Genomic DNA, 21,725 nt, shown 5'->3' on the forward strand with positions numbered 1-21,725 from the left:
TTTAAATAAGTTTAAGAGATTTGATTAGAAAAGAAAGGACCGTCTATAAGTGCTGCTACAGGTTCAACTTTCAACTAACATGATCGTGTAAAAAGTACAAATTTTTGTTAAAAACTCAAAAACTGATTAAATAGGATGTAACCTTCTCTAGATCGATATTACATATCTCCTTTATGGGCCACAAAACAAGCTCACTTAAGCCAAAATTTTGGAGTACCATCCCTCCAAATTAAACCTTGGTAGCCAAAATAAAAATTCAATGGCTGTTTTTAGATATAACTTCGCCAAACCGAACAAACCACTGGGCATCAGATGTGTTCTCCTGTTGAGCACGTTGCTCCTTGTCGATTACAAACTGGGCATAGTTGATAGGCTTTTGAAGAGCAGAAAAAGATTTAACATGTGGAGGAAGTAGGGAGACTAAAATGCTGGCAATCTCGTGCATTGTCGGTCTATCATGAGGATGTTGCTTCGTACATAGCAGAGCAAGTTGGAAAGTTTTTCTAACTTGAGCTAAATCAACGCATGTGACAGAAACCTCAGGGTCAACAGCCTCCATTACTGTGTTATCATCGGCCTTGGATAGTATCTGAAAACAGAACACAAAAAAAGATCAAAATACTCTGTAGTTATACTACCAGCGTCTATAACCTCTCATGGCCCAGGTAAAACATCAAAATATTTTCAGTTATACTGACCAGCGTCTATAACCTGTCAGGCCAAAATTCACAGGTGCTCGATCTACTTATTAGTTATAACTCCAAATGTTTTTGTCTACTTATAAATTTTGAACATTTCCCAAGCTTCAAATTACTGGAAAAAAAAAAAACTAAGGTTCCTGGGTTAAGACATATCTGTACTCAATGTTCGATTTCAATGAGTTTTCAATGGTATTTCAAAATTACAGAAAAAATCTCCATACGTGGTCTAATCTCATGCCTAGAGTGTAATGGCATTAGGCATTAGGCATTCGTGCTCATTCAAAACAGTGGGGAAAAGGAGGATAGAAAACAAACAAAAGACCAATTAATTAATTCCACAGTGGCTCTCAAAACATCAAAACAGTAAAAGAATAGGATGGCACGAAAGCTGAAGGAGAGAATAGGTTGGCATTATCGAGTCCCCTTAGCTCTTGAGCCTATGACATGCATCTATATAGCGAGTCAACAAGTAAACTATGAGATAAACTAATTCCACAAAAATCATTTTATCGCATGATCCTAGTTAATTAACCTTAGTTTTAATCTAGCGAGAGCCACATTCCATCTGTCACAACTAATTATGAGTCAAGAATATCATACCAGTTGATGTAAATTGGACTCGTTGTCCACAGCCTTCTTCCCTGTAAGAAGCTCCAGGAGAACAATACCAAAACTATAGACATCTGATTTTTCATTGAGCCTAGAAGTGCGGGCATACTCTGGATCAATGTAGCCAATCGTACCAAGAACATAAGTTGAAGCATGAGTTTTTGCAGTTGGGATGCATTTAGCAATCCCGAAATCTGAGATGTGAGCCTCAAAATCCTCATCCAAGAGGATATTGGAGGACTTCACGTCCCGATGAATAATTCGAGGATTACAATCATGGTGAAGATATGCAAGTCCCTGAGCAGCTCCAACAGCTATTTTCAATCTTGTTTCCCAATCAAGTTTCACTTTTTTAGAAGGGCCTGCTGAAAAAAACACAAATCGATAGTCACTTCAGGTCATACTGATCACTGCCTTCAACAGATTTCCAAAAAATGAATTACGCATTTTTAATTTAATAGGATGAAAGCCCATAATGCATGAACAAAAGTTGAAGCAACAAGGACAAACACCATTTCAGAAACAACCCTTCAAACGAAACCGTATGTCTGCATTTGCATTTGACAACAGGTTTTTGACACTAACTATGACACTCCTTTGTCAAGGATAAAACCTTCCTTCTAGCTCAAGGTTTCATAAACATTATTAGATAGTGAAACTGGAACAAAGTTCAGAATTATATGCATATTTAAAAGGTTCTTGATTTATTCTGGCTTCTGTTAATGCTTTGTAGATAGGACTACAAATAAGTAAGCCCGACAATCAAGGATATCAACTGTAAAAAACAAAATAGAATGCAATCAAAATAGCATTTAGGGACACACTATTTAGAAAACCATGTTCTAGCTGAACTGGGGCAAACATAACTTCAAAATCATGTTCTAGTATAGAATAAGTTGTAAAAACTATACCAAGGCAACTAACCGTGAAGAAGATCCCACAGAGAACCATTTTCCATGTAATCATAGAACAGAAGATTCCCATAAGGCGAAAGTGAATATCCATGCAGACTGACGATGTTTCTATGCCTGATGCTGCCAATGGTTTCAAGTTCAGTCTCAAACTCTTGCAAGTTGTGCTGATACTGATTGTAGATTCGCTTAATTGCAATGGGTTGAGAACTTTTCAGGATGCACTTGTACACTGTGCTAGAAGCACCATAACCTATAACATACTTCTCACTTAAATTCTCAGTGATTCTCATTATATCATCGAAGGTGTGGATGGCCATATCCATATGAAGCACTACAAGTTTAGGTGGACCTGGAAACATATTGAAACACTAATTCACTACATTGACCAAAATAATAGTATGATATACTGTAAATAATTAAAATGAGAGTGCATACCTTGCACCGTCGTATTGGATCCCTTAATCAATTGCTTATGTTGATTAGATTTGCAAATTACAACTATAACCATGGATAACAAAGCGACCAAACCCAGAACTGTACAGATGATTATTACTCTAGAAAGTATAGCTGCAAAGAAACAGGCTCTCAATTGGTTGAGAAAACGTTCATCCCCTTGTGATTCTAATAATGATTAAATTGCAAGTTTTACAAGCATAAACAAAATGTCGGGGAAAGATCAACTGTATACCATTTGACATAGGATCACAGGAGTTGCATATTGATCCAGTCCAGTTTCCACACAAGAACGGATTCCCAATGAAACTGACATTGTAAAAGGAGGTACAAGGACATAAGAAAAACCCTAAAAAAGGAGAGTATGTAATTTAACTAATCCCACACCTGTCTAGTGAAAATCTTGAGAAGTTTCTTATGGGAGGCACAACCCCTGACAAATTGTTGTAAGATACATTCCTGCCCGCAGAAGCAAATAATTAATGAAGACAATATAAATTACAAGATAGGAGGAAAATCAGCAAACAAACTCACAGTGTAGAAAGACTCAAACAGTTGGTAAGCTGATCAGGAATTTCACCATGCAAGTTGTTGTCATTCAGTATCCTGCAATAGATTAAATACATAAATGCACCACCACCAAGTCGTATAAATATCCATGCCAACAAACTTCAAAGAGTAAGCCAGAGCCAGACAAAAATGCACTTACAGCGAAGCGATGTTTTGCAATTGACCCAACTCTACAGGTATGTGACCAGAAATATTGTTGAACGACATGTCGCTAAAGAAAGTAGATACAAATAGTCACCGGGAACATGGGAATGATGGCACAAGTTCTAGAAAGCCAAATTCAACGACAATCCAAATACACTTACATGACTTGTACACTTCTGAGATTTCCAAATTCTCCTGGTAAAGGCCCATCAAGATAATTATGACTCAAGTTCCTACATTAACGTTGATAACGGATTGAGGCACCATAACATTGACAAGCGCACTTGTACAGAAACATCCCCATCCACAAACAATCCTCCCAAATACATATAAAACGATATTTATCCCCTGGAACTTACAATGTGAGAAGGTGCTCAAGGTCACCAACAGAAGCTGGCACAGGTCCAGTGAAATTATTGCTTGAGAGGTCCCTGTAAATGAGAAAATAAAAGTCACTACTCAATACGTTTAGTCACCTACTAGAGCAATTTAATTTCAAGAAACTTACAGGGTGTCAAGATTTATAATGTGCCCAAGTTCAACAGGTATCCTACCATAGAAATTGTTTGCTGACAAATTTCTGCAAGTCGAATATTATTAGATCAACAAACAAAGAACACATTTTGGGACTAAACAAATCCATTCAATCAACTGAAAATTTGGCCGGAACTTCAATCTACAGGAAATGTGACAATAGTATTACGGAACACAAAAGTACGCAACTTACAGGTAGGTTAAGCTCTCCAGGTTTCGGAAACCCAAAGGGATAGATCCACTTAAGTGATTACCATGAACATTTCTAAGAAGCAAATCAGCAATAATGATTAAGTGCATTTTCCAGAAATAGCTCAAGTGTACAAAAAAATGATATGTCAAGCGTAAGTAAATTCCATACAGTTGATTCAAAGCCCTGCAAGAACTTATGTTATGCGGTATTGGTCCTTCAAGATCATTGTTGGCAAAATTCCTGACTCACAATAATGCAACTTAATTAGCATATATTAAAGCCATAGAAAAACAGACACAAGCGACTCACAATTCAAACAATTGCTCTAGCTTTCCAAGCTCATCAGGAATCCTTCCAACTAAATGGTTGTTATTCAACTGCCTGCAAAATTAGCTACATAATATTACACAACTATAAAAATATAAAGCATTTCAAAATGCAATTATAGGATGTAGTTTACAGATAGCTAAGCTTTGACATATTCCCAAGCTCATGTGGTACAGGTCCTGTAAGTCTGTTACCATGGAGATACCTGTACCAGCAAAGAAGTCTCTCAGAATCCAAACATTATCCCAAGAAAACCTGCATTTCCAAGAAACGAAAACTTACAGTTTGCCAGTGTATGACAAATTGCCCAGTATCGGTGGGATTGGCCCAACTAGTTCATTCTCACTCAAATCTCTGTGTGAAAAGAAAACGGAGAACAGGGCAGTGGGGGGTAAAATATGAGCACACATAAGCCTCTAATTGACATCAACATAAGCCAAAGCCAATACAGTAAAAGTAACAAATTCAAAAATTTACACTGAAAAGTGAACTTACAGGACAGCAAGAGCTTGCATCAAACCAATCACCTCAGGGATTTTCCCAGTTAACCTATTTCCTTGCAGTGACCTAATAAAAAAAGAACTAGAGTCACTTCCCCATTTAAACTAGTTTATCAATAAATTGCACTTTCATAAAAGAAATTCATGATCTTAAATTAAATACACAGCATGAAAACCTTACAGAGTAGCTACTTGAAGGAAACCAATGTTATATGGTATTTCACCAGTTATCTGATTATATGATATATCCCTGTAATTAAGACACATCACTCATTAATAAACATCCACAGTGAGATAAAACTAAGAAAACAACAAGCAATAGCCAACGTACAAAATCTCGAAGCTTGTGCAATTCCCAATGTTTTCAGGTATATTACCAGTTAGATTATTGCCTCTCACATCACTGGAAAGAACAGCAGGAAAATTTTTATGTCCAGTAACTAGAAAAAATACCAATAAATAACCAAGGCAGAACTATTGGCCACTCACAAATACCACAAGCCGGTCAACTGGCATATATCAGGTGATAAAGTTCCAGTAAGCATGTTCCCACGCAAGCCTCTGCCATACAATTTTGAGGAACTAATAAGAAGCCTGAAAATTCAACAGGGCTTGACAGCATATTTGCTTATAAGATTTCATTGGACGGATTTGCAAGGCATAAAATAGAACTAAGTTTGTCCAGGTTCAACTAAAATTGTCAATCAGAAAGGCCTTGGTAGTGGCAATGGGTCAAGAACTCACAAGTACTGCAACACTTCATTCCAGTAAATGAGTCTTGGAATCTCACCCGAGAGCTGATTCCTTGCAAGATCACTAGCAAAAACAATCCAAATGAAAAATAATTTAGCACATGTCCAAGAAACGCGAAATTAAAGCATTAAAAATTGAACACAAAACCGTGGTTTTCAGAAACTTCCAAGAACAGATAACCTTTTCAGAGTTCGAACTAACAAAAAAAAAAGAATAGGCCGCTCACAGAGTTCTCAAGTTCGAAATAATGGTGCATTCATTACCTACACACAAAGAAAAATAGGGCACTCACAGAGTTTTTAAGTTTGGAATCTGGGTTAGAGTTGACGGGATGGGGCCAGTGAGCAGATTGTTCTTCAAATTCCTGTATCGCCCATTTCATTCGACAACAAATGAAAAAAAAATACAAAGTAAAACCGTACTATGTTTGGTTCAACATGGGAACTGTAACAGTATCTGGAATGGGAACATGAATGGAGACGGAACAGGAACAAAATTAAGAGAAACAAAGGATTCAAAGGAACAAAACTTACAAGAATTCCAGCTGCTTAAGCTTAGACATCGAGAAGGGGACGTCTCCATACAGTATATTATCAGACAAATCCCTACATAAAATACGAACTCGCGTGAAATCCTCAAACCCGACATATCAATTATTTCAGAGAACTGATAAAGTTCGTAAAAAAGGTTAAATTATAAGAAATTTTGGAGTCTTACAAATGAATAAGAGATGCGCAATTCCCAATCTCATCCGGTACTTGACCCGTTAGTTTATTCCCCTGTAAATCTCTGCATAATATGATCCGAATAAAAAACACGATCATACTTGAGGAGATATTAGCTCAGATCTAACAATGAAATACAAGGCAAGATAGGGTATACATGAATTGCAAATTTCTCAAATCTCCAATTGCAGGTGAAACCTCTCCCCCCAGATTCACGTTTGACAAGTTCCTTCGAGAAGTAACAAGCAGAACAAGTAAATACACCGTCGTAAGTAAACGAGACGGAACCTGTGGGCTCTCAGTAGTGCGTTACGGGACATTAAACGGACGGAATAACTTACAGAGAAACGACGGATAGACTGACATTGTCGCACAAAACACCCCGCCAAGAGCAGAAATCGTCGTTATGAACATCATCCCAATCGAGTAGCACATTTGCGACATTGCTAAACGAGGCCTTCAACGACATCAAGGCTTTTCCTAAAACAACCACAGAAGCTTCCGTTATCATATACGACTACAAAAGCGACTAAAATTCAAAAACCTCATCGTCTAATACAATTGTTGGAAAAAAAAGGTTAAGAGCATGAAACTACACAGCATGCCAAAACGGCACAAGAGCACTCAAGGAGCAAGCAAGAACCAGATGTATAAAGTTTCAAATGCTAGTATTTTCATTCGGTTTCTAGGTAACCAAACAGTGGTTTCGGTAAAACAAAGAGTACGAAACAAACCAAGGCCCCTAAGGATTCCGCAATCCTCTACTGTTGAACATACAACGACAGATATTCGTAAGTACGGCACTACATTTGGATCATCGCATACATATGCTTTCGGCGACGAACACAAAATTTCAAACTATCCAAAACCATAACCACGAGAAACTAAGCGACGAAGAGTCCCGAAACTTGAAGGCACAGAGAACTACCTTCATCATTGAGCGAGGAAGCAAGAGGAGTAGCGAGCAGAATCAGTACCATTGAGAAGCACCAAACGAAGACTCTCTCCCTGCTCCGCACCAACATCACTCCCTCCTCCATCATCCCGAACAACACGAACCTACAACCCAACGAAGCGAGAAGAAAACAATAGTCACACTGAGCAGTATACCTTTGGTTGCACTGTAATCAGTGACAGAGAAGAGAGACAGTGAACAGGCGTTTGGCGTGAACTGTAAGGAAGAGTTAAAACAGAGATGTTATGAAGAGAGAGAAAGCAGATGGAGAAGGGTAAAACAGCTAGAGAGAGAAACTATAAAAGGACAGTTGTAAACGGCGGTGAAAGGACGTTAGAGGCTTTAATAGTAGGGGCTAGATAGGCAGCGGCCGTCATTCGTATTTCCATTTTCCCGAAGTGGTTCATCTCTTGAAACCACGCGCATGGGTTTGCGTTGTGTGGTATAACATTTGTTGTGCTACCAGCATACCGCATTAATAATTTAATACGGATCGTGAAGAGGGAGAGTGTGTTGCACTCTCGAGAAAGAGAGTGGACCCGATGCGGGGCACGTTCTGGTTGGAGTTAGTTCTCTGCTAATGATAAGGGAATTAACAAGAGAGATGGTTTTTTTTTTTTGGGTTGATATTTAGTGAAATATTATGGGTCAACTTTTGATGTCAAGATTTTCATATTGATTGTCGAAAGATGAAACGTTAAGTTACTCGGATTTTTTTTTCCACTTTGACACTCTGATAGATTTTAGAGATTTAGGGCGATCAAATGTCTGAAGTGTCACTATAATATTTAGGCTAGAAAAACAATTGAAATTAACCATCAAGGTGACATGTTAGACAATTGACTTCCTTAAGAGTGTGTTTGGATTGAGGGATTTGGGGGAAGGAGAAGGGAAAGGGAAGGAAAAGAAAGAGAAGGGAAAGGGAAGGGAAAATACATTTTTCTCTCACATGTTTGGATAGATAAAAAAAATAAAGCAAAGAAAAGTAGTTAAATTTACTAGTTTATCATTATTTTTTATGTTTAAGTGTTATGTTCAAAGGTAAAATAGGTTTTAAACTTATAAGTAACTTAATTAGTAATCTATTCCCTCCAAATGACTCTATTTTGAGAGGAAAGAATTTTGACAAAAAATTAATAAAATCTTCCTCTCAAATCCCTCCTCTCAATTTTTTATAAACTATTCAAACAAGGGAATTAGAAAAAAAAACTATTTTTCCCTTCTCTTCCCTCCCCTCCAAATCCCTCAATCCAAACACACTCCAAATCCCCATAATCAAGTGACCAAAGTGCACCAAAAATTTTTTTTGGTGAATGACTTTGAATATTTGATCTTTCGATGATTAAAATGAAATCTTAAGTATTTTTCAATGATCAAAAATTTAATTAACAATGTTTTATAATATATAACCAAGCTTACACACATTAAGAATATTGTTCCTCCAAGTCACCGGACTGCACGAATTTGTTGTTCATTAACTGTCCCAATGGTTTTTAGGATTCAAAAACACGTCAATTGTGTAGATGTTAGGATTTTACTTTCATACTATTGTCCATTGAGTTACGTTAATATGATTTGGGATATAATATTGACATATACTTCGTTTAATATGTATCTTTATACCTTTGTTACGTCTAGAATTCTAGACTTCTAGTTATCATTTCTACTAAAAGGATGAAGTTTCTTTGTATTATTAAATTTGTACCGCAATTAACCGTTTTGAGAACGAGGGGGGGGGGTTTGGAAATGGTGATACAGTCACTTGGTTTGACTAAAAAGTACTGAAATGGTGTTTATCATGGTTCAAATTTGTCTCCTAAAAGATATTGTTTTGATTTGTGAAGGCTATTGTCTACACAGAATTAGACACAGAAAACACCGAGCAGAAAGGGTTAGAGATGCAGCAGGGGCAGAGACTCCAGACTACTGCAGCAAATCAGCACTTTAGCAATAAAACAGGCTAGCTTTCTTCGTATAAAGCTGGGCCTAGCTACCTTCTTCTCCATCGAAGCTTTGGCTCTCAGTGTAATTAAGACCCGTTTTGATTTTCTAAACCAACCCACTGCTTCCATTGGTTGCTACAAAATCCAAGATAAATCCCCAGCCGTTGGATCTTGCGTTGCTGATTTCTAAGGCACGTATCATCCAAAAGAAATTCAGGGCTTGTTTACGGAGTTGCCCCCAGTAATCACAAGCCGAGTCTTTTTCAGGGATTTAGATAGTCGAGGAAAGGACTGTCACCATCAAATCAGGCTCATGGACGCGTGGCAGAATCAGAAAGGGCCTAGCAATAAGCTCGAAAACGACAGCTAGTCCTTCCTTTGGAGGTCTGAGTAAAACTGTAAAAGAGAAAGACCGGCGATTTCTCCGCCGATGACATGCCGTCAGCTTGTATTGACGGCCTGACCCATGTGGGACCTATGCAGCCACGACCCACGAGGCTTTTAATATTAGGTCTCCGTAAAGGCTGAGATTGATGTGATTTTGGCTTTTCCGGGACCTATGATTATGACTCATTATGACTGATTTGATAGAGTGAAAAGTTTGATTTTCAATATTAATTAAAATATTGTAAAAAAAAAACTGAGTTTAAAACTATAAAATATGTTATGAGATGTTGAGTGAATTAAAAGTTGATACCAACGAAAAAACTGTTAACTAAAATATTATCTTGAATTTAATAATCATTTTTATCATGTTGTTATTAAAGTTAATTTAATAAATATAATTTATTATTAAAATTAATTTAAGTATATTATAATTTTTTTATATCAAAACTGAAAATGTTAATTAGTCAAATAAATAAAATAATAAATTAATTGTAAATACTAATAAATTAATTTATTATTAGATTAATTTTAAGCATAAATAAATATCAAAATTTAAAATTATATTAAATTTTTAATCATTTAATTTTATTAAACTTATAAATAATAACTACTTTATTAAATATATTATTAAAATTATGGGACCCACAATAATTCTTGTAAAAGTCAAAAAATTAATGATTTGTGGGTTCCACAATTAAAAAAATTAAAAAAAATATATGCACAACATTTTTGCTTGAGAAGCTCCTATACGAAGCTTCTCAATGTGCAGCTGATCCGCTGTCCGTTTGGTGCAGTAGAAATGGAGAGAGGTTGGTGTAGTAGATCTGTTTTCGAATTCATTGCACCAAATAGACAGTATGTATCCCTGCTTATAAGCAGTTTCTCTTCTTTTTCCTCTTTACAATTGTAGAGATTACGATTTTTGTTACATTTGCAGTGATTGCACCACTAACAATATGTTCTTTGTACAAAAATACTTTTCAATAATAGTTTGATTATTAGGAACGAGATCACAAAAGTGGTTCAAAACGGTAACATGCATGGAAGTTGTGGGACCCAGTATAAGTCTGGTTGAGAAATTAAGAAGAGAGATTATTATTATATTTATACCCCCCTCATAGGACCCGTGATTGCATTCGCTGTTTCACCATTTGTTTATTATTATACACTCACTTATAGTATTATAATATATGTTGCACATCAACGTCTGCATTGCAACTATAACATGATGATCTCGTTTCATTTCTAATTTAAATTAATAAAAAATTCAAATTAAATATTTGTACTCATTTGAGCAAGATCACCTTTAAAGTTGATGATATAAATAATATAAGATTGGGAACGGATCCCTATAGTCATCCATTTTAATTATATATTTTATCTCGTGCAAGTCCAGTGTGTGCATAAAATAAGGATGACAAGAATCTGACCAAGTATATGAGGCGAGCTGATGTTGGCTGCAATGCATGATGCCTCTACTAGGAAAAAATTCCTTCCCTAGGACAAGATATAATAGGTGGTTACATGCACAGGACAAACAATGTGTCTCGGTCCTCTCGGATGAGTAACGTGGGTTCCAGCGGAAAGAATTGGGCTTTGCTGCAAAAGGTATTTCAGCGACCATGGGCTTGGCCTCATGACTAAATACGCGCGCTTGGCATGCCGCTAAGGTCAGATATGAACAAAAGGGAAGGTATCAATAAACAGTTAAAACAGCCATGATGATTCATTCTACATGAATAAAATCAACAAAATCTTGGAAAAAAATGAAGTCCAAGTGCAAATCTGGTTTCTCCATTTTGAAATTGGGATGACAAGGTTTTCCACGTCAAAAATAAGGAAGCTCATTCCAATTGTGGAGAAGTAAGAATCCTCATCCTTGCAATGACCGGTGATGGCACTCAGGACACTGGATCAGCACTGTGCCATCCTTTGCTACATGGTGGGATGCTCATAAATTCATCAAACTCCTTCACATGGATGTCACAGCACTTCCACTGCCAATGCAATGCAAAATTCAACGTTACCTTCAGGAAACCAAATATAAACAAATAGGTCTAAAGCAAGCAGAAAGGGTTAATGCATTCAAACATATGTGTATACTCACCCCTCTCATCCTGTCATGGAAAACAGCAGGCCCAGGATGGTAAGTGCAAGCAGTTTCGTGATTATCCTTCTCCTTGAAAATCTTGCCACACCCCTTATTTCTGCAGGTTTGAGGCTGATTTATGTCAACTATCTTCTTCACAGGAGCAAAAGATCCCTGCCCAACTGCATCGCCATCCACAGGAGGTTTCGAATTTAACTCTTTGGCTAGTGAACCTGAAAAGCAGATGAGTACTTCAGCATGCGACATACAAAAATAAGCCTGAGCGAGCTGAAGCTCAGCAGCTACTAGCAAAAGGTAGGGAAATTTTATTTTTTTTTGCCTCCGGATGCATAATTAAACCCTGACAAAACCATAGGGACATGCCCAGAAGAAACTGCTGGTGGAAGGTTTGTTGGAGGAATTGGACAACTAGGCTCTTAGGCAGCTATTGAATCCGCCCCAAACACTTTCCTAAGAGCACTTTTCAATGGTTGTATTTCTAATGGGCCAACAAAAATCAATATTGAGTCCCACCTCTATTATACAAAAAGTCAAGCCAAACACGTCACCCAATACAGCCACTAGTAGTAAGAAAGAGGCTTAGCAAGAATTCAAAGTTGGGATGGAGCCCTAGCCTTTCACTAATAGATAGAAAGATCAAAGAAGTGCCATAGTTGTTCTACGAAGAGCAGGCGACCAGGGAATCAATAAAACAAATAAATCCTATTGGGATGTATATAGATTGGAGTCCTACTTACGTTAAGTATCACAATTACAAAGTATAAATATACATGTATGTAGACAAAGTAGATCTCACCAAAAAAAATCCCAAGATTCAATCCTTTTTTTTTTGGCCATTTCTCGATGGAATAGTAATTGTTTTGGGGGGGGTTCTGACAGGAAAAAAATGTATTCCACACTACCAGCTATTATGAGAAGATGTCAACTGCATTACAAACTTGAGAAATTTTCTCAGCCATGGTAAAGTCAAAACTGAATCATTATTCATTTACGATAAAATTATATACAAATATACAATGGTAAAAGTTACAAATGAAAGTACCGTGATCTGAGCAAAAGAAACCCTGCCGACACCTAGAACAAGATTCTTTAGATGATGCATTGGCAGCAGGAACTACAGCAGGAGAATAAATTGGCATCTGTTTTCTTGTACTAGTGGTCGTTAACACTGGTTTCTCAGTTGTGTGTTTACCTGTCTTACATCTTCACAAATAGAACAAACTTTGAGCACCAATACTGACAGAAAATAGGATAGATAGGGGATGGTAATCAACATAACCGTTTAAGATATTTTTTAGTAAAAGGAGAAAGGATGGTTGACTATGTGTCGTGGCTGTCTAGATATTTGTCACTGGGTGTACTTCCAGTCTTCCACATTCCAGAAAGATTAGACAAGTTCATGTTAACATTTAGAACTCATCACATACAAATTGAGCACAGATTTACAATGCATTTCCAGGACTGATGAAGTGGTGATTTCACCATAATCATCAACAATCAAGAAAAAAGATAAGAAAAAAAATAAAGGATTGATTAATTATTAGCACTTGCATGGGATTCAAGAGGAAAGACAGCTGAGCAAAAGAAAAAGCTAAGTTAAAGGACACATGGCATACACTATCTGTATATTCTTAGAAAGTCAGGGGGAACCTCTATGTTCAAAGAGACATAGGATCGGCACATACCCTGGAATTTCCAAAAATAAGCTGAAATCGTGACTTCTTCTCTTACAACAACTCCACTCTTTCATCCCATCATGAAATATAGGCTGCAATATAGCATTTAAGCTTAAGTAATAATGATAAAGAAATTTACTTATAGAGCAAAGAGGATATTTATTTCCGAAAGAAAAGAAGCATTTGACTTACTCCCTGGTAAAATGAATGTATCCATGACAAGAAGCCACGCCCAACCATGCAATAAAAAAAAATTAGTATGATGTACAGCGCACTATTATATTACAAACATCATCAGAATTAAACAAAAACAAATTAAAAGTGCTACAAGCTGCCCTCATACATGACGAGTAGTGTCCATTAAGATGGCCTGAGATAAATTTCATGGCTTGGGAAAAGCAAAGATGTAAGCAGCCCTGCATGCATAGAGGCTATTTCGATGATTTGAACCTGTGACCCCTGCCATGAAATAACTTTAAGGCCACAAGTTCGCCCCTCACTATCTAGGTTCTAACAGAATTTTAGATCATCATTGAATAACGTTACCAACACTAAATCCTAATTGTATCCTAAGACACCAGAGCAACTAGATTAGCTCGACACAGGTCGTCCAGTGCCCCTTGAAAATCCTAAATCTTATCGACCTTTAAAGATAACTCTGAATTAAAGATAGAAACTCTTAGGCAAAATTCATGTCAATCAAATCTGAAAAACATTATCAGAGCTGAATTTCCCTCGTGCCTGCTGCCATAACATGAATGAAGAGGAGAAAACTGATAATTTTATTCACAGTTACCCCCAATTGTTTTCCATTACACGCAACAACTCAATCTTACTCTTCAATGTTTCCAAATTGAAATTAAACACAACAATATAAATTTTTATGTTAGCATTGAATCAAGGTCAAACATCACAAGAGATCAAACCTAGAGAGAACAAGTTGGTCCCAGCTACTTCAGCTAACAGAAAAACAAGAAGTATCACAAAGATCTTAAAACTGGAACACTAAAATAATTCCAAAAGAATTCACATAGATATTCAGTACATACAACACATCAACATATAGGATTGAAAAGTTTCCATAAAGGAAATAAAGGATTAAGAGGCATACCGAGTCATGGTAACAGCAGGAACCTTCAGGATTATCGTCCTCAGTGAAGGTCGCATCGCAGCCAATTCGCTGGCACCGCAACCTTGGAACCTCCTGCTCCTCCATTCTCTCTCTCTCTCTTGGGAGAAATTGGAGTGTTCCGGAACTAATTCCACAGTCTTCTCACAGAGTACAAGCGCTGGATCTTCCCAATTTCCAGTGTTTTTATTTACGGCCTTCAGACCCACGATGTAAGCCCATCAAATTTTGATTGTGGGCTGGCCCGTTCTAAGGCACTTAATAATAGGCCGATCCGCATAAAGTTCCTTCAACAATTTATACGTTGAGATATAAAATATGAACTCTTCTTAATTAATTAGTCACCCCAATTGCCTGAATATGAACAACATAGTTTTTCCACATGAATGCATATGTGTCAATTGGAAAGTGGACAATACTGTAATCTGTTAGCTAATGTCAATATGTAATCTGTTAGATTTTCTGAATAATTGCAGCAACATCCCCTACTCATCCCCTCTTCTCAGTGTTTTCGTGCATAATCCATAAGAGCATCTCCAACTCAAGTGATATATAGGGTTGTATCCCTCCTAACTTTAACGTAAATCTAATAAAGAATTTCTCAATAAATTGCAAAAACATCCCCTACTCATCCTCTGTTCTCAATGTTTTCACCCCATTTTTAACCCACCACCATTATACCACCCCCACTTTACACGATTCAAGCTGCTAAAACCCTATTTTACAACCCACCCTTGGAGATGCTCTAAGGCTCCATTACAAATGTATAATTCCTGTCCGGACACATAAAAGATAAGCTCATGTCAATCACTTTGAAATCTAGACAAACCAAAACCAATAACCAAAGAATAATAAGTTATATTTTTAAGTAACCAAAAAAGAGTTATATTCTTTGGTTATTGGTTTTGGTTTGTCTAGATTTCAAAGTGATTGACATGAGCTGATCTTTTATGTGTCCGGACAGGAATTATACATTTGTAATGGCGCCTTAGAGCATCTTTATATATATATAGCCTTACGAAGAACTGAAATACTGAATCAGAAAATGCAACCCACGTTTAATGAATCCTAGCGTGGTAACTGGCTACGGAATAGGTAAAAATAACACACACTCTCTTGACAAGAGGGATTGGTAACAAACTGCCAGATCAAATCGTCTGGAAATCCTAACAACTTTAACAATGTAGATGCTCTTTTATCTTTTTTTTCCTTTAGTTGGTTACTTCACACGTTTGATTGTGCTCATTCTTCAATTTCCCTGAATCATCGTCACTTCATTTCATAACAACACTTCGTCTACACTCTCTAGTCAAGTGGATCATGGGAAGCTATAGGAAAGCAAAACTGGCAATGGATGCTTTTCGCAATTTTACATCGAAAGTTGTCTTGAGAGCAACTCCTGTTCGAAACTCCACTCCAAGAATATGTCCATCAATTTCACATGCGGGTAAATTTTCTGGATTTTCTTCGTATTCTGTTCTTTCTCAGAGGCTGGGTTTTTCAACTGGTGCGCATAGATGGAGTAACAGTCCAATCCGTTTCTGAGTGGTGCCACGAAGTTTTATTTTGTAGATCGATATAAGGTTCACCATTTCAGGCCACGAGGGCCTAGATGGTGGGTCAAGAATCCAACAACCGTGTTGATTATGGCCTTGGCGGGTTCTGGAGTTGTTACCACCGTTTATTTTGGAAATGTTGAGAGTGTACCCTACACAAAACGAAAACATTTCGTGCTTCTGCCAATGCCTATGGAGAGGAGGATTGGGGAGGCTAAATTTGATCAATTGAAGGCATCATTTAAAGAAAAAATACTGCCTGCAAATCACCCTGAAAGCATAAGGGTGAGTTCGATAGCTAAAGATGTCATTGAGGCCCTGCAAAGAGGGTTGAGGAAAGAGCAAGAGAGTGATTTGGGATATGCGTCCCGTGAGAGCAGTAGGGTTTGTTAGAGAAGTGAAAGGATCTATATTTTTCACTATATGTTGATTGTGTACAACATGCCTTTTATATAGGCGTTAGAAAGGAAAAGTAAGAAAAATAATGTCAATAAAGTAAATCAAAGATGTTGTTGATATCTTTGACAAATTCAAAGATTTTGTTGATTTGTCAAAGATATCATTGATATTTTGTAGATATCTTTGACAAATTCAAAGATTTTGTTCATTTGTCAAAGATATCAAAGATTTTGTTGATATCTTTGACATCCCCCCTCAAACTCAAGTTGGTGCAGTAGAAGTAAGCTTGAGTTTGGAAACTAAGTTTCTGAAACGACCTGGTAGGAGTGGCTTGGTGAAGAGATCAGCAGGTTGGTCAAGAGTGGATATTGTCAAAGATAAATTTCAAAGATATCAAAGATTTTGTTGATATCTTTGACAGAATTGAATAGAAAGAAACCAACAAACCGAGAAGCCAAAAAAAGGAGTAGTCCGGTGACACGCACCAAAACCCAAACACAAAAGGATGGGGATCCAGCTCTGAGAATCGAGGCTACCAAAAAGCAAGAAAAAATCCACATGGGAACCCAAGAGAGCAGACAAAGGAACACCAAGACTGCACGCAGAAATCCGGAATGGGACCAAAGAGGGCAAATAGTAAGATTAACAGCAGCAAAACTCCGAGAAGGGACTCACCTCTAGAGAAGCCTTAAAAACGCAGTAAAAGGACTCCAAGAGAGGACCGAGATCTTAGCACCAAGAGCGATGGTAGAAACAGCAGGGAAAAGCAGCCAGAAACATGGACACCACCATACGGCAGCAGGAGGCCAAAGGAACGAACTGCGAGGAACCATGCTCAAACTGATGAAAAGGCAGAAGAAGCAATCGGGTCTAGCTAGGGGTCCGAGCAAAGGAGTACCCCTGGAAGAGCACGACTAACGGCGGAAGGAGCACCGCCACGGAGGACACCAAAACTCAAGAAAAGAGAAGAACATCTCAAAGGAGACCGCAACCGACTGGGGACGGACCCAAAACCAAGATCCCACCTAATGAGTGTTGGACCAAAGCTGTAATAATATGTGTTGTATCAATGGTAGTACGTACACTACTCTGGAGTGCCTCAACAGGAGTGGCTCCGATACCATGTTAGAGAAGTGAAAGGATATGTTAGAGAAGTAAAAGATCTGTATTTCACTATATGTTGATTGTGTACAACATGCCTTTTATATAGGCGTTAGAAAGGAAAAGTAAGAAAAATAATGTCAATAAAGTAAATCAAAGATGTTGTTGATATCTTTGACAAATTCAAAAATTTTGTTGATTTGTCAAAGATATCATTGATATTTTGTAGATATCTTTGACAAATTCAAAGATTTTGTTCATTTGTCAAAGATATCAAAGATTTTGTTGATATCTTTGACAGGGTTCATGAGAAAGGCGTCCAAGATACTGTGATAGCGTTAATTGAAGGTAAAGAAGCAACTGAGGAGGAGGAGGAGTGGTTCAATGAAGAGGGGATTCTTGATGATGAGTGGGTTCAGCAGAGTCGGAAGAAGGGTCAGGAAAGAGGATCGCAGGCTACTACATCACATTTGGAGGGAGTGAATTGGGAGTTTTCGTGGTTAACGAACCTATTGTTAATGTTTTCTGCTTGCCGGGTGGGAAGATTGTTGTTTTTACCGGGATATTTGAACATTTCAGGAGTGATGCAGACAAGCATGTGTGTGGGTTATGGGAGATCGTTTGATTGATTCAAAATGTCGTACCCTTCGTCTTGTCTCATAAATAGGCTTGAAGAACTTGCAGATACTAACTAATCCATTATTATATCACAGGCTTGGGTTTCAGTACAATTACCATGTTATAAAACCATTGGTGTTCTTATTTTCTGTGGTTGGATTATAACGCGTGCTAATTTCGTAACATTCATCTCATAATTAGGCTTGATGATGGGCCTTAAGGGGGGAAGCCTTGGCATTGCTCCTTGATATGTTCTTGCTATCACTTGTATTTCTTATTAACCTACTTTGAATGACCCTTCATTTTTTTAGTTTGGAAATTGAAGCCGATTACATTGGACTGTTATTGATGGCTTCGGCTGGATATGATCCTCGAGTGGCCCCTAAAGTGTATGAAAAGTTGGGAAAAGTTGCAGGTGACTCAGCGCTGGGAGATTATTTTTCCACCCATCCATTTGTAAAGAAGAGTGCTGAATTGCTTGCTGAAGCTAAAGTCATGGAAGATTAGAAGAAGCAACTCACAAGTCACAATATACAAGGAAGTAAAAACGAGCCTTGATATTTCTTTCTGTAGGGCAACAAACCTCTGGAGTTGGTACCAGGAAAGTGTGAAGATTTGAGATAAGAGAGTAGTTTATATTGTGTTACAAGTCACGACTTTTGAATATGTTTGGGTTATCATCAATTTGTATTATCAAGTTTGATGTCTAATCATTTCATTTGGGCTAATCTCAATATGTAAAATGTTAACATTCTGATATCAAAGCTTGAAAGAATGTTTGATGGCCATAATGTTTAAGCCCACGAGGCTATGTTTGCGTTGTTAGCCCAAAGAGAGAGTCCACAAGCCCCTAACCAAGATGATACAATCTCAAGATTCAGTTGAAGAAGAATAAAGGAGAAGAGGTGAAAGAAGAAAATGTAATTGCGATATTATTCATGCAAAAACTAGTCTATGTTTATAGAAGGAGATGTAAATACAAACTTTAAAAAAGGACTGTTACTAAAATAGTGTATGTGCTTTTCTTTTTTTAAAATACTGTTCAGAAATATATTTTTCATTGGAATGAAACTTTGAACATATATACATAATTAACAATCGCATCATCTCTTGTTGGAATGTAATGTATTGAGTAGACAACAATAATAAAATAATGTATTGATATTTTGTACAAAGGCTTAATAAAATAATGGGCTTAAAAAGAGAACATGTAAACCACCCCACCAAGTAATAAAACAAGGCCCAAAGATTCAGGAGACAAGCAGCCCAATCAAGAAGAGATGACAAGCCCGAACTAGGGCAATGAAGATAGAATGACCAGTGTCATCAAGAAGCTTCGATAGAATGGAGAGCAAATGAGCAATGAAGGAGATGAAGCAAGCAGACGAGCCTTGCGGGATTGAAGGCGCGAAGACAAAGATGAAGCTTTCAATCACAAGATTCAACAGTTGAACAGATTCGAAGTGAAAATGGATACTGCCATGAGTTGGTTATCTTATGAAATCGTCCGCCTTAATTAGCAAAATATAACAGTGGCAGCCTCTTAAGCATGCTTAAGAATCAGCCGCTCTCTCTTAGGAACACAATCTCGTACTTAATCCGAGAATGCAAAAGTACCAGACAGCTTCAGCAAATCCACACCCAAATCATTGCATTGCCTAACTTCAGTCAGAACGACTACGATTTCCTCATTAAGCGTCTTCTCTTCTCTTGCGCGCTGTCTGATTCACGCTCCTACAGCTATGCTGAGGCAATTTTCCTTGGCATAGATACCCCCACTCTATCGGCCTATAACATTATGATCAGAGCCTATGCGTCCCGAATCAGCGATCATGGGGATTCGCATTCGTGTGAGTGCGTAATCCTATACAAACGAATGTTTCGTAATGGCATTGCACCTGATTGTCTCACTTTGCCATTTCTCCTGAAGGAATGCACTAGGAGGCTTGATAGTTGCTTGGGCCGAAGCATTCATGGCCAAGCTGTCAAGTTTGGGTTGTACAATAATGTTTATGTACAGAATTCTTTGATTGGTTTGTACATGACGTGTGGGTTCTTAAAAAGTGGCCACAAGTTGTTCGAGGAAATGCTGGACAGGGATGTTGTTTCTTGGAACTCGATGATTATTGGGTATTTGAGATACGGTAATCTCGACATCGCGTTAGCTCTATTTCAGAGTATGGAGATGAGGAACATCATAACATGGAATTCAATTATCACGGGATTTGTCCAGGGTGGTAGGCCAAAGGAGGCATTGGAATTTTTTCGTGAAATGCAGTCTCTACAGAACGATATGGTTAAACCAGACAAGATTACTATTGCTAGTGCCCTCACAGCTTGCGCTTATCTTGGTGCAATCGATCATGGAAAATGGGTGCACAGTTACTTGCGGAGAAGTGGCTTAGAATTTGATACGGTCATTGGTACGGCTCTGGTTGACATGTATGGTAAATGTGGTTTTGTAGAAAGAGCTTATGAAGTTTTTAAGGAAATGCCTAAGAAGGATACATTGGCATGGACGGCTATGATTTCAGTATTTGCTTCTCATGGTTTAGCTAAGGAGGCTTTTGATCTTCTGAAAGAGATGGTAGCAGAAGGGGTAAAGCCCAACCACGTGACATTTGTTTCCCTATTGTCTGCCTGTGCTCATTCTGGACTCGTAGAGACAGGTAGATGGTGTTTTAACACGATGAGAGCGTACTCAATTGAGCCGCAAGCCCACCATTATGCTTGTATGGTCGACATCCTTGGCAGATCTGGGCTATTTCAGGAGGCAGAGGATATCATTAGAAGCATGCCCTTGACGCCTGATTTGTATGTTTGGGGTGCATTACTTGGAGCTTGTCAAATGCATGGCAATATAGAACTGGGGGAAAAGGTTGCTCAATACTTGATCAATATGGAACCTAATAATCATGCTTTCTATGTGAACTTGATTGATATATATGGGAAAGCTGGCAGATACGTTGATGTGAAGAGGATTAGAAAGTTAATGGAAGGAAGAGGGATAAAGAAAGAAGTTGCTGGTTGTAGCATGATCGAAGTTGACGGGGTTGTTCATGAGTTTTCAGTGGGAGGGCCACCGGAGATGGTGGTGGAAGAAGAACTAACGCATGCCTTGAATCAGTTAAGTAAAGAAGTAAGGATCAAAGGTAATTTAGATGGTAATGGTGAGATATCTCTGGATTTCCAGATGTTATGATTAGGAGTGACAAAACTTTGTCCGATCTAGATGATCATATTTGTCCGATCCAAAATAAATCAAATTTAGACATAAGTTATATAATCAAAATTTGGATCCAAACACATAAATCTTGTCCAATTTACTTGTATGAACCTTAACCCAGATTAGGTTATTGTTCGATTTAAATCAATCCAAGTTTGATCAATTAAGTACGTTCGAAAGCCAATTCGGATTAGAATCTGGA

At 37.7% G+C, this 21,725-nt stretch overlaps 3 protein-coding genes and 1 pseudogene across 5 annotated transcripts; 2 read left to right on the top strand and 2 right to left on the bottom strand.

Annotated features, from left to right (window-relative positions):
- Positions 1 to 44: 44 nt before the first annotated feature.
- LOC119985203 (LRR receptor-like serine/threonine-protein kinase ERL1) lies at positions 45 to 7,667 on the bottom strand. Of its 2 annotated transcripts, none has more exons than XM_038829419.1 (27): positions 7,352 to 7,667; positions 6,765 to 6,903; positions 6,581 to 6,652; positions 6,416 to 6,487; positions 6,232 to 6,303; positions 5,991 to 6,062; positions 5,690 to 5,761; positions 5,435 to 5,506; positions 5,277 to 5,348; positions 5,127 to 5,195; positions 4,941 to 5,012; positions 4,728 to 4,799; positions 4,579 to 4,650; positions 4,428 to 4,499; positions 4,287 to 4,358; positions 4,119 to 4,190; positions 3,900 to 3,971; positions 3,751 to 3,822; positions 3,553 to 3,624; positions 3,387 to 3,458; positions 3,212 to 3,283; positions 3,065 to 3,136; positions 2,913 to 2,986; positions 2,660 to 2,791; positions 2,235 to 2,573; positions 1,302 to 1,672; positions 45 to 589 (listed from the first exon to the last, which is right to left on the bottom strand). In XM_038829419.1, exons 1-27 carry the CDS (start codon positions 7,464 to 7,466, stop codon positions 257 to 259), a joined length of 2,940 nt encoding a protein of 979 aa, XP_038685347.1. In that variant the 5' UTR covers positions 7,467 to 7,667; the 3' UTR covers positions 45 to 256. The 2 variants fall into 2 exon arrangements, with proteins under 2 accessions (XP_038685347.1, XP_038685346.1); XM_038829418.1 differs by having other exon boundaries at positions 1,302 to 1,675.
- A 3,717-nt stretch (positions 7,668 to 11,384) lies between these two features.
- Positions 11,385 to 14,777, bottom strand: LOC119984991 (cysteine and histidine-rich domain-containing protein RAR1). Of its 2 annotated transcripts, XM_038829137.1 has the most exons (6): positions 14,606 to 14,777; positions 13,687 to 13,689; positions 13,504 to 13,586; positions 12,861 to 13,021; positions 11,816 to 12,030; positions 11,385 to 11,705 (listed from the first exon to the last, which is right to left on the bottom strand). In XM_038829137.1, exons 1-6 carry the CDS (start codon positions 14,708 to 14,710, stop codon positions 11,610 to 11,612), a joined length of 663 nt encoding a protein of 220 aa, XP_038685065.1. In that variant the 5' UTR covers positions 14,711 to 14,777; the 3' UTR covers positions 11,385 to 11,609. The 2 variants fall into 2 exon arrangements, with proteins under 2 accessions (XP_038685065.1, XP_038685066.1); XM_038829138.1 differs by lacking the exon at positions 13,687 to 13,689.
- Positions 14,778 to 15,943: 1,166 nt separating this feature from the next.
- On the top strand, positions 15,944 to 18,804 carry LOC119985589 (annotated as a pseudogene).
- Positions 18,805 to 19,500: 696 nt separating this feature from the next.
- Positions 19,501 to 21,701, top strand: LOC119985305 (pentatricopeptide repeat-containing protein At5g66520-like). The gene has a single exon (XM_038829563.1). It carries the CDS (start codon positions 19,847 to 19,849, stop codon positions 21,497 to 21,499), a length of 1,653 nt encoding a protein of 550 aa, XP_038685491.1. The 5' UTR covers positions 19,501 to 19,846; the 3' UTR covers positions 21,500 to 21,701.
- Positions 21,702 to 21,725: the final 24 nt, after the last annotated feature.

Source organism: Tripterygium wilfordii, chromosome 19 (assembly GCF_013401445.1).
Source record: "Tripterygium wilfordii isolate XIE 37 chromosome 19, ASM1340144v1, whole genome shotgun sequence".
Classification (NCBI taxonomy): Eukaryota; Viridiplantae; Streptophyta; class Magnoliopsida; order Celastrales; family Celastraceae; genus Tripterygium; species Tripterygium wilfordii.

Excerpts from the sequence above, each read along its gene's own strand:
- LOC119985203 (XM_038829418.1), bottom strand. The coding sequence starts at position 7,466 with ATGATGGAGGAGGGAGTGATGTTGGTGCGGAGCAGGGAGAGAGTCTTC. Across the intron at positions 6,304-6,415 it reads TGCGCATCTCTTATTCATTT|GGATTTGTCTGATAATATAC; the intron begins GTAAGACTCCAA and ends TATTTTATGTAG. Across the intron at positions 5,762-5,990 it reads ATTCCAAACTTAAAAACTCT|TGATCTTGCAAGGAATCAGC; the intron begins GTGAGTGCCCTA and ends TGTTTTTGCTAG.
- LOC119985305 (XM_038829563.1), top strand. The coding sequence starts at position 19,847 with ATGCTTAAGAATCAGCCGCTCTCTCTTAGGAACACAATCTCGTACTTA.
- LOC119984991 (XM_038829137.1), bottom strand. The coding sequence starts at position 14,710 with ATGGAGGAGCAGGAGGTTCCAAGGTTGCGGTGCCAGCGAATTGGCTGC. Across the intron at positions 12,031-12,860 it reads TTTCTTTTGCTCAGATCACG|GTTCACTAGCCAAAGAGTTA; the intron begins GTACTTTCATTT and ends TCTGCTTTTCAG. Across the intron at positions 11,706-11,815 it reads TCCATGACAGGATGAGAGGG|TGGAAGTGCTGTGACATCCA; the intron begins GTGAGTATACAC and ends TTGCATTGGCAG.